This window comes from Nestor notabilis, unplaced genomic scaffold (genome assembly GCF_000696875.1).
Source record: "Nestor notabilis isolate BGI_N333 unplaced genomic scaffold, ASM69687v1 scaffold33369, whole genome shotgun sequence".
Lineage (NCBI taxonomy): Eukaryota > Metazoa > Chordata > Aves > Psittaciformes > Psittacidae > Nestor > Nestor notabilis.
In genome coordinates, this window is record NW_009943782.1 from 9,739 (window position 1) to 22,448 (window position 12,710).

The 12,710-nt window shown below is 38.3% G+C and overlaps 1 protein-coding gene across 1 annotated transcript; it reads left to right on the forward strand.

The window, feature by feature from the left end:
* Positions 1-2,854: 2,854 nt before the first annotated feature.
* Positions 2,855-11,749, forward strand: LOC104411627 (NEDD4-binding protein 2-like; the record flags this gene model as incomplete). Its single annotated transcript, XM_010022090.1, has 6 exons — positions 2,855-3,071; positions 4,967-6,197; positions 7,051-7,175; positions 8,353-8,441; positions 9,706-9,782; positions 11,594-11,749. Coding segments are annotated over exons 1-6 (1,895 nt in total), but the record flags the coding sequence as incomplete, so codon positions are not given.
* Between the last annotated feature and the right edge of the window lie 961 nt (positions 11,750-12,710).

Below are 12,710 nucleotides of genomic sequence, written 5' to 3' on the forward strand. Positions count from 1 at the left end.
ACTAATTTTCAGAGAAACTTGAATCTCTGAAAAGGCAAGTCTCTAGATAAAATCCTCTGTAAAGTTCAGGGCATGCTCTTAAAAGCAAGTTGAAATCAATCCTTTTGTCTGAGTGTGCTAATATTATCTCTCACAGTACAGTGTGCTTTTTATGTGCACAGGCATCTCTTTTTATATACTTCTGTTGTGCTTAGTAATATCAACAGAAGATATTCCCCAGGAATCTGTCCAGGAATGTCATTGAAAATACTGTGGTAAACAAAGGAGATGCTGTCAAAATACCTGTCTGCAATACTGGCCATGGTAAATACCTTACTTAAATGAAATCCTTGGCAGTGCTGATCTATCTATTTGATAGGTTTAACAATTTCTACAATTCTACTAAGAAGTTAGACGGAGAGATGGGGCAAAATGTGGATCTGTGCATTGCCTTAGTGTATGTGGATGTGGTGGGTCACCAAGGTTTTGACCTGTTTTTGAGTTCTGAGGTGACTGATGTCTTTTTCCCGTCTGCATTTTTCCTGTCTGCATTTTTCCCTTCTGCATTTTTCCCGTCTGCATTTTTCCCTTCTGCATTTTTCCCTTCTGTGATAAACTGCAATAAACAGTTTAGGCCTCAATAACCCTGAAGTAATGCACTGTAAATTCACCGATTGAGATTTATGCAGACTGAAGTGTGTAACTTCATTAGGTCATTAGAATAAGGCATCCTAAAATATAGTGGGATACACAGCCTAATGCAGGAAATACTTCTCTATAGGGTATTCCCTTCCTAATGTAAGGCACTCAGTTGTTAAAAGTCCTAGCTTCAAAGTGTGTTTTCCAGCAGCAGATCCTTACAGGTTTGATCATTATAAGAGAGTTGGATTAAAACACTGACAACACCTGGAGTGTACTGCTTAAAGCCTCTTGGAGCTCAGTAATGTCAGGGTGTATGAATATCTTTCTCTCTTGCAGGATCTTTTCTTTGTCACTGAACCTGTTTTAGTGAGAGCAATCACATTTTTTAGCACTGACATACTGTGTGAAGGTAGGTGTCAACTTTTTTACTGGCTGGAGGATGAATCAATTAGAAATACAAGTTTGAGAAACAGGACTTGCTATAACTTTTTTAATAGTTTTGCTTGAATACTTTTTCGTGACAGTAAAGATTGGTGTAAGGATGGCTGATCAGAGAGATGAACCAAAATAAACGTAATGAAAAAAAGCAGCTGGAATTGCCCTAGCTCGGTCTGGCTAGCTAGCATCTTCCATTGTCATTTCTCCTTTAGTTTTGGAAGTCTACCTCTTCCTTTTCCTGCGTATTGTTTTCCTTGTCACGCATTTCAGACTTCCCTGACCTCTTCATTGTTTCAGACAACTGTCTTATTTCTCTGTCTAAGGTCCATACACATATGGTAGAAACTTCTGGGATCCTGGTGTTGTGTTGGTTTTCATATGTAAGTTTCTATGACTGGGAATGGAACAGCCCACACATTCTAAAACTTTTCTTGGTAGTTGGAAGAGATTGCTAGGGAATAACGGAGAAGTGCTGTCCAAATCTGGCACTGATCTACCATTGTCATTTGATTGCCAGTGATCCAGGGAGGGAAGGACTAAGTGGACTTGAGAAGTGCTGCCATTGATTTACCTGCACATGTTGAATTGGTCATCACTGGCAAAATAATGTTTATCTAGAAACAGGTATTTTATGGCCTACTCAGTAACTGTTATCACTAAATAGGGACCCTTTGCTGTAATTAACTTGAGATTCTGAGCCTTACCAAAGTTTGCTAGTCTTCTTACTTGTAAAAATTACAAATACGTTTATTATGAGCATCACTAGAACACAACAGAGCTTTGATGTTATTTGATATAAAGAAAAAAGTGAGACCACGCCATAGTCTATACTTGTACTTCAATTAATAATACTTTCCTTTCTTATACAAGACTAATGCAGTAATTGCAGTTACCACAGATGCCGTAATGTTATAATAATGTATGCAAAGGCTTTATGGCATAAGTGGGGGTGGGGTGGGGTGGACAGAAGTTGCTTCTGGCTTTATGGCTTATAAATCTGTAAAATTTAAAAAAATTTCAAAATCCCCCCCCAGGCTGAGGCTGGGAGGCACTTGTGGATGTTACCCAGCTCAACCCACCATGCAAGCATGGGCACCTGCAGCGGGTTGCTCAGGGCTGTGTTCAGTCAGGATTTGAAACTCTGCATAATTGCAGACTTCACAACCTCTGTGGGCAACCTGTGCCATGTTTGAACATTGAAGAACCCCAGCTGGTTACTCTTGATAAATCGGGGTGGGGTGGTGGGAAGTAATGAAGGACTTTTAAGAAGATTTGGAGATTTCTGTTACGTTTTACAGTACTTGTGTAAGAGGAGCAAAGATTCTGCATTTTAACAGAATGTAAGTGTTCCATAATGTTAACTGGTCATCAGTAGGTGTTAGCAGGGGAGTATTTGTGAACTGGCTGCCTTGCACTGCTGCTTTTACTGTTCTGGATTTTTCTTTTAAACTCCCATTGTATTTGTTCTTTCTTCCAGACACAGATTAAATATCTTTTAGTTGGAAAATAAGGCTGCTGTTCAGCTGTCAGCCAGTTGAAAAGAAGAAAGGCAGCCCTCTAGAAAATGCTTTCTCGGATGCTTATGTTTGGGGTTTTTTTTTTATCTTTTAAACAGGAGACATGGAAATGTGACTGTGTATTTTATTAAAATTTCTCTGTTCTCTTTTTTCCAGGTCTGTTAGTTCCGTTATGTGTATCCCAGTTACGAGAGGTTTCTTGTGATTTCTGAGCTTGGTGCTATCAGCCTCATGTGAACAAACTAAAGCAAAAACCAAGCTGATTTTTGTAAAACAAAATGCCCCGGAAAAGGAAAACTGGTGGGAGTCCTTCTCTAAAGAATGGCAATTATGACAGAACTGCGTTTGCTGTATCCCAAGGGGACCCAAGCTGCTCACTGTCACAAGCAATGCATAGTGTCAATAAGGAAAAGCTCTTGAACAGCATGTCAGAGATGTTTGCTGACCTAGACCCCACTGTGGTTTATATGGTTCTGTCTGAATGTGATTTTAAAGGTAAATAATGTACAGTTGGCATTACAGTTTTGTTGCATGTGCAGACAGCTCTTAACTAGGGCAACTCCAGAAAAGTTGGTGTAGGTGTTGCAAGCATATTTGTGAGTTTAGCTTTTAATGAGCAGGTGAGTCATAATATTTTGAAGTGTTACAGCTCCTTCCTTGCAGGATTCTCCCAAGTTTGACAGCATTTCTGTGAGGCTGGTAACTTGCTGTAGCAGTGTGCTCCATAAATGGAGGTGCAGCTTAAGTGGCTTGTTCTGTGACACAGAGCAGGCGGTCACAGAGTTGTGAGGAGAGCCTTCTTTTTTTTTCCCTGGTTAGTTTCTGTGCCATATCTGGTCGATGCACAAACTGTTTCTGCAGGAGGTGTATTTTGTGTTCTAGACCACATTTTTTTAAGACAGTGGTACACTGTATGTGGTCCAGGCAGTGTTTGCTTTTCTGTAAATACTTCAATTGAGCTTTGTTTCACTTTCTATTTTGCATTGTCATCTTGTCATCTCCACTGAGGATTAGGTTTTGCAGGATAAATTCTGTTTGTCATGTTGAATTCTCTGCAGCCAAGTTTGGACTGTGTTTCTTCCTCTGTATTCTGCCAAGCTACATACCCACCTCTCCTGGCAGACTGTTTTCATGTCTGTGCCTAGTCCTTCCCTAGTCCTTCCCAAAACCTTGTGTGGTTTTGAAATTCTTCTGTGTATAAGTTCATTGCTCATAATAAAAGTAATGGATGAGATACAGGAGGAGTTACAACGTCTGAGGAGTTACTTGGAAGGCGAATAAGTCATATATGGAGCATTTTAATCAATCTCTATTCATATTATCAGATGTGATTAGCTGAGTTTTTTCTACGAGTATTTGCAAAGAAGGCAGGATTTGCTGTTTTGTGTATGAAAGCTGGGTAGCTATTAAAAGGACTGCGTTTATTGCCATTTTTACTTTACCTAAATTGCACAGAGTTTATATCTTAATACCACTCTCATGTTTGTTGCTATGATTGTCGTTCCTTTTAAAATGACAGTTGATGGAATTACTGAGTCATGCTTTGAACTCTTAATAAGATTTACCTTTACCAAAATAACAGATTTATCTAGAGGCTTATTGGAGAATTCAGTAGATACACTGAGTTCATTATTGTGTTATACTATTAACAATAGTTTAAAAATGGAAAGATTATCATCTTTTCATATAAGTAATAACAAATTGCTCTCATACAGTAGAGAAGATGGAAGGACAAGGAAGATTTTATTTGACGTGTGCAGAAAGAGTTGGATTTTAATGGAAGTGGACTTTTTGCTACAGTGTCTTTCAGAAAAACAGGAGTTTAGCTTTAGGGCCCAGGTGATACTTGTGCCAGGTTTTCATTTTATTCACGTTGATCACAGACAGCCTATACTCCATTTGGTGGCTTTACATAGAATAAATGCAGATACTGGTTTTTTTCAGACTATATTAGATATGACATTTTCAATTGAGCCTAGCCGTAATGAATGTATTTTGCATGCTTTTATCTCTTTTGTCCTCAGTCGTGGTTTTCAGATCATTTTACACTATTTAGCCTGTATAACACAGGTTAAAAGTACCCATTTAAACACCCAGTTCTGATATTTTTTCCAGTTAAACTGAATAATTTTTAGACATTATTTCCTTAGTAATTTATATGCTTATTAGGTTATTATTTTGCAGTATGTCAGTATTGAGTTCTGCCCTTACCTCTAATGAGAAACAGATCAAGGGAGTTGCAGAAGGTGTGTTAAAAGATGAATTGGTAAACTGTTTTCTGGTTGTCTCTTTAGCCATGATAGATACTCCTTCTAGTAAAAAAACCTGCATTTGCATCAGCTGTATTTGTTCAGTTGACCATGCTTTATTCTCTTTACCTTATTCAACAGTAGAAAACGCTATGGATTATCTGCTAGAGCTGTCCACTCATGCTGAAGGAGTAGGATCTTCAAAAACCTTGGGTTTTGATTCAGTAGCATCATCGCAAGCTCTTGTTAACCAGCAAAGATCTGTTGCAAATGAAAGAAGGTGGGAAAGTAATGCAGAACAAAGTAATTCTGAAGAAAAAATGGAAGAGGTCCTATCAAATGATGTGCCGCTGACTGAAGAACTGGATTCCTTAATAGAAAATGCCTCTCGGAGATACAGCTTGAGTGATGAATTGCGCAATTCTGCAAATGACCAGATAGTACATAAGCACTCTGTGGAACACGATGGCTTTAATGAATTTCCAGAGTGGGAAAAATCTTTTTCAGGTTGCAGTCTTCTACTTTTTCCTCAGCAAACAGGGACAAATAATGAGGTTTTAGAAAACTTCTGCTGTTCTCAGCCACCAGTGAGTCAGCTAAGTATCCATACAAGCTCACCAGCTGCATCTGGCACTCCTGCACAGATACAGGAAGATTCCAATTTATCAGAAGTATATCCTCAGCATGATGTGGCTTCAGAAGTCTATAAACAACCCAATGGAGAAATACCTTGTGGAAATTCTGATCAGACACAAGATACTGTTTTGGATCAGAAAAGTATGACTACTGCTTCTGGTGAGTCCTCCCAAGGACCTCTGGAATTTGAAGTAGCTGTCACTGGAAATCCTAACTCAAGATGCCTGGAACAGCATGAAGAGGTAGTGACTGTCTTTAACAGCCACCAGAGTACTTCTCTTCCAGAGGCATGTGTCTCTCTTGAAACATCCAGTTTCAAAACACCAGAACCTGTAGATTTGCAGCAAACTCAGCAGGGTTATAACTTCAGTTTTTCCCCACCGTCATGTCAACCTCAACAACACTGGAACCTCATGGCTCCCGTGTTTTATCCATCCAGTGGAAGTCACAGCTTTGTAACTCCTGTGGCTGTCAGTCCAGGCCAGTGGAGACCTGTTTCAGATTATAGGACTTCAGAAAAAGAACATTATTTTTCCTCTCCAGTGGTTTCAAATGTCTGGGATAGCAACCCTTCTCTGAAGGTATGGGAAAATCAAGATAGAAACTCCAAATTGAACCTCCCGCAAGCACAGCAGTCACCTGTTTGTCACATGACGAGAAAAAGGATGCACCTTATAGGTCAAGTACTTGTTCTTCTCAGAGGTGTTCCAGGATCAGGAAAATCATATTTGGCAAGGTAGACCATCTATATTGTGAGCTTCTAAAAGGAATTGTTTAATTGTGAACAGGTTTTAGTGCAGGCAGAGACAGTTTTCTGACATTTGTAAATAGTTATGCTTATACCCTAATCGCCAGCTCCATGGTACATGCAGCATGATGAGTAACAATAATTGTGGAGAGCTGAGTTGCTCGCAGCTCCTTGGCCTCTAGAGGAAATTGAAATAGGAAGGGTTAGCTTTAACTGCTGTCACTGGCCAAAGGAGTTTGTGTCACTGGAGGATCACTGCATTAGTATTAGGTCTGCCGTGTTCTTCCGGTCCCTGTTCATTTCAGGTGTTCCCTTCCAATAACATGAATGGAAATATGCCAGCTCTTTATAGGGCAGAAATTCCCCTTCCACTGTTGGAATTCTTTTGTGTAAGTAGTACGTGTGGAGCTTCTTGGGTTGAATTTTTGCTTTCTTTTCTAACTCTCCAAAAGTCTAGCTTGAGCTTAGACTTCTCTGGCTGGCACTTGAAATACTGGGTGCAATTAACTTTGTGCGTGTATTTGTCAGTGTGAAAGTACGTCACTAGATGCAGATGGAAAAGTAACTCCCTTGTTGTTTTGAAATGAGACTCACAGGGAACCTCTGTCAGCTCTTTCCCCTAGATATCTTCAGCCTTTGGAAAAGGAGGAAAATTATTATATATCACCTTTGCCTGGAGGGTGATTCTCCCCTTCCCCCTTCCTCCTTACTTAAATTTAGTGCTTCCATTCCAAATAATTTTGGTTTTGTGCAAGATGCCAAATACATGTATGTGTGGTAGAAGATAACAGGCCTGGGGAGGAGAAGCGGGAAAAGCTATTTACTTCTTGCTCTTTCACAGGACTTTACTTGAGGATAACCCAGGCGGAGTCATTCTTAGTACTGATGATTACTTTTATAAATATGGAAAATACCAATTTGATCCCAGTTGCTTAGGAGAAGCACATGACTGGAACAGGAAACGAGGTGAGCAGTAAATAAGGGATTAGCTTGCTCCTTTATAGTTCAATGCTTGTGTGCTGTTTTAAAAGCTGCCTGTCTTGTAATGCCTGTTTCACGGGACAGGCATTTATGCCATCCTAAAGTATTTTTTAATATGTGTGTGGAAAAAGAATACGAGTAGAGACTCAGAAGTCATCTGTCCATTTTGAAATTGAAAATGCCAGTGTCTTTGTCAAAAGATTGTTTTACCTTCCGATTTCATCATGGTAGTGTCCTGTTTCTGGAGTGGTAATCTGTACCATCTCCCAGAAATATTTCTTCTGAGATGAGCCATTATATATTCATATGCAATAAGTACTGAGGATGTAGATACAAATAACATTTACGCAGATCATTTCCTGCTCTAGATTATTTTTTTCTCTTAAGCACTAAATCATTGGCAAATTTAAAACAAAATTATAAGAGCAAGACAGAAGAAATAAACTATTTTCTCCTGTCCATAGCTGGTGTATTTTTTATTACTGGCTCCCACTAAACTTACCACAGAACAACTATTTTTAAGCATTTATTTACTAAATTTGAACCACAATCACTTTTCTACTGTCAAATATCTAACCAGTGGAGAAACGGGTTGATAAGAAATGTATGATTCAACAAAAACTTCGATTGTTCAGACATACCGTAACATAGCTACAGAAACATCGTGCTGTATCTCGAATCTAGTGATTCTAAACATTTAATTGCTGTTATTTAAACTACAGTAATTCTTTTGCTTTTTCATATTTTATGTAGTTTTACAGAGTGGACTAATCTTAAGACTGCTATAAAGTCAAGAATTTTGTATGCAACAAAGAAGTCCACTTTAAGGTGATCATACAGGTTTTTTAGTTGAATTTACCAATTGTTTAATCATCTTGGTGTGTTCTACATTTGCATTTTCATCCTTGATTATCATACATACGTTAATTCAGAAGAATAATACTGTATCTGTAGCTGTACTTGTGAGGGGGGCATTTCTGAAGAAAAGAGGACCTTGAAACAGATCAAGCTGTGATGAGAGTTCTTTACACGATGGTTAATCATTATGGGTTATCTACTTCATAAAATACAACAAATTTAGATTTAGTATAAATGTTATATGTCCACCCTTTTATAGTGAAATTAACAATATTGCGTTCTTCTGTACATGTGTGTCTTTCAGCCAAAGAAGCATTTGAAATGAGAATCTCTCCCATAATAATAGACAACACAAACATACAAGCATGGGAGATGAAGCCTTATGTTACTTTGGTTAGTATTACAGTTTGATCAATGTGAAAAGGGATTATTGACCAGCATGGCAACAACATATGTTTTAAAATGAGATTGTCTTTCTCAGTCTAGCTGTTGCTCCACAAGGAAGTCTGGAGTCAAAAAAAAAGTGTTACATGGAATCATATTACCCAGTGTCGTATTCTGTGCGCGTCTGAGCATTGGTGTGGCCTAGTTTCCAAGTGGCAAAACCAAGTGCTTTGTACTTGGGGTCAAAAATGAATATTGTTGTGGAAACTGAATTCTGTTCCTCTTTTATATGAGCAGTAATGTTATAAACCACTTTTAAAATATAATCAGCACTAATTAATGAATGATGTTTGATGCTCCGTGAAACTTGAAAATGCAGTCTTAGTTTCATCCTAAATATAGCATAGAGGCAGATTTCTCCTACCATTGCACAGAAACACATTAGAGAGTGTAGTACGTAGAACTGCCAGGTTTTGAGCAGATACTCTATTTATGCTGCATGTGGTAATGGATTATCTTTGATAGTTCAGTGGCACTGAACACATATAATTTTATTAATAGAATTTTTGTTATCCTTGCATTTATTAACAGTTGTCAGATGAACAGTTCTTTCATAAATTAAGTCCTAGATTTTGCTGTATACCGAAATAAAGAAATAACAAAAGTTCTTCCAGGAAGTACAGGCTTTGGTAAGCTAATAAGATTTATTTCTCAAAACAGGAACAGAGAGAAGTGGCACAGTATTTGCAGTGTTTCTCTGTTTAGACTTTGGGTTCCTTTTCTGTCATGGTGGTGACTAGAGCTTGTAAGGACCATTTACCACTCAAGTTTCCTATATGGCAGGACACTGTCCACAGTGACTGTGTTAATTGCACTGAGTTGCTTGCTTTGGAACTAGCTTGCATTTGGTCAGCTCTGAATGTAAGCAGTGAGCTTTTCTCTCTCTTGGAGATGTGCAAGAGAAGTTCTGCAGTCTTGACTCAGGAGGTAGAACATTCAAAGGAGTGATATAAAGTAATGATTTTGTTTGTTTTTGCGATCATGGCACACATTTAGTTTTACAGTAAGAGATGAATATACATGTTTTTAGAAATCTCTGTTTATATAATCAGAAGTGCAACACTGAACAAAAGTATGTTATTCCAAATGTTTAATTGGTTTTGAAAAGCACAAGAAACAGCTTCAAAGCAGCAGGCTGTACATGTTGTGTGCTTTTCACAGGAGTAAGAAATGGGTGATGTGGCTTGTTTTGTTTTTTATCTGTTTTATTCAGGCTCAGCAGTTCAAATACAAAGTCGTGTTCCGAGAACCAGGCACATGGTGGAAGTTTAAACCCAAAGAACTTGAAAGGTAAGACTATAAAGGAGTATTTCTTATTAGATTGTGTATCTTTCACAGACTATGATTTTTAAAAGGGTACCACTTAGTCCAGTGACTGGTTAAGTAGTCAAGATTTTTGTGATACTGTCTTTTTAATAATTCTTTTTTCCTACACTTTTAGCTTCTGTGGGATTTTATATGTATTATGAGATTTTTCCCATCACTTTATTCTACTATATACAAAAGATACTATTAGCAATAGATATTATGTAATGTTTTCATGTTTGCAGTTCTTTTGCATTTAAGGTACAGTGACTACTCCTTTGGGTTCCTGAGGTTACAGAAATGATGTCAGGTTGGGACTGGTTTTGCATCTGGCTGGTCTGTTGCCTTACTTGAAATGTTTCTGCTGTCACTGGGTTTAAGGCAATCAGCACCTCGTGAGAGGGATAAACCCCTGTGCATTATCATTATTGTTTACCTTCTCTTTAGCAGGACAGTCATAGAGCCATTACTTAGAGCCAAAATGGGCAAGATGTAAACCCTATGTAAGAGAATAATATGTGCCTAGAAAATTGGCTGAATGCCAGGTTCAAAAGATCCAGGAGGAGGCTGATGTCCTTCTAGGATGAATGCTAGGGCCGCCACCATTTAATCTTCTGTTTATGACTTGGATACTGGAACAGAGTGCACTCTCAGCAGATTGGCAGATGATAGTGAATTGAGCAAGAATACTTTGTTCAGCCTTAAGGAGAGAACATTAAGGAAGGCCCATGTTGTTGTCTTCAGCTATCTTTTGAGAGGTCACAGAGAACACTGAAACAATCTCTTCTGAGAATTGTGCAGGGATAGGGCAAAACAAGCATAATTAAGTTGGAACTTTGGAAATTTTGATTACGTAAAGTAAGTGGGTTTTTGGCTTTTCTTTGATCGTTTTGTTTTTGTTTTTTTTTTTTTCTTTTGAGGGTGGTCACACACTGAAAGAGTTTGCCCAGAGAGTTTGGAGACTTTCAGTCACTGAGGATATTCAAAATTGACAAGACAAAGCTTTGAGCAACCTAATCTAGCTATGCTTCCTCTGAATTTGAGATTGGACTGTGTGACCACCAGGGGTCCCTTTCAACATAAGTTGTTTTGTGGTTTCATAGTGTCTGTTGTCATCTGAATTTGCATGCCTAGCGTAAGGTTGGCCACTTTTCAAGTGTGGTAAGGAAGATTATTTTCTCTCCTAAAATAGAACTTAAACATTTTCTCCTGTACCTTCAATTTCTGTTTTGTCATCCTTAGCAGGATTCAGTTGTTCTAGGTGGAACTGCTGCAGAAAATATTCCTGGTTGGTGTTCAACAGAGTCACTGAAAATTCCCAGCCAAAGTGTGTCCAAAATAATAAGTGAATAGGTTTTCCTCAAGAAGGATTTCTTAGCAAAACCAAAGAAGGAAGAGTTAATTCAGAAATCTTCCATACCCAGTGATACCCTGCATCACTGTCAGGATCTGATAGGATGTGTTTCTGATACTGGTTTGAAGAAGATGCATTATTGGTACAGTTTTAGGTTTTAATATTAAGCAAAACATCCTGTTGCAGAACAGGGCCACCAGGTGGGGTGGAGAGGTGAACTGGAGCAGCAGTTTGTCTGAGACACCCTATTTGGAGTGCCTTAGTGCACCAATACAGAAAGAACTGCTGTTTCACAGCTTTTGCTCTGTCCCCCTGAAATCTCTGGTTAGTCTTGCTGTAAACTTACTATAATTAAATCATTATTAAATTATTCTCTTCTCTCATTATAATACACAAATCTGAAATGTTTCTTTCTTTTTTTTTTTTTTTTTTACATGTATAGGCGAAATATTCATGGTGTGTCTAAAGAAAAGATCAAAAGAATGTTGGAGCGGTATGAACACTGCCTTACTGTTAGTTCCGTATTGGATTCTTCAGTACCAGACAAAGCAGAAGCTGCTGGTTGGAGTGAAGAGCCTTGTCAGGAGGAAAGCTATAGGTTAGATTCTTACACTAGCTTTGTAGTCTCACATAAAAGGCTAAAAATTCTAACTTCATAGCAACAGAAGCTGGATAATGCTGTTGAACACTGAATGCATTAAAAAAATAGTCAATAATAAAAAGAAACACATTAATAGTTTTCTTAATTTATAAGAATTTCAGGATTTCTAGAAATGAGCAGTCAAGGGATTTAGACAACTTTCTGCTGCTTTTTGAAAACCTCCCCATATGGCTGTGTTTTTGTTTGATTTTCTTATATCTCGGAAACATGCTATTGGATGTATGTTGTAGATAGAAAACACTTAAAATCTATAAAATGCTTTTCAGATGAATGTAGTCCCAAATTACAATTTCTGAGGCTGTGTGTTGGTATTAGGTGATGTTTTTGTGTAGAATTCTTTGTGCAGTAGAAACGAGTTATCTACTTGCTTCTGAGTTTATTTAGTTCAGACTTGTCTCAATTTATGTTGGTTGTATGCATAACTAGTTTGTAGTGGCTAATCTGAATAATGCTGTATATGCTTTATAATAATGCATAGGAAATCAAGGGTTTTTTTGTAGTTATTATTTCATTTGGGTTTTGCATGCTTAATGTTTTTGAAACTGGTGGAACTGTGCTCTACCATCCCTGAGAAGAAGCAAGCCAGCCACCCAAAATAAAAGAAACTAAGGATCCCCTACCCTCTTGACACCAGACAGATGGAGTGGACCTACGAGACAGGAGAGGTTGGAAACAGGTTACTTCTCATGTAGACAGTGTATTACCCACCAGGGTATGTCACCTTCCCAGGTACCCCTCTACAACAGATTGGAGGTATTTGAGGATCAGGAAAATGAGAAAAATGATTAAGTAGATAAGGGATCATCCAGGTTAGGAGAGTTGCCATGGAAGAGTCAGAGAACGCCTTGTATCATGAATTGGTTGTGGTTGGTGACTCCACCCTGAGAGGAACAGAGGG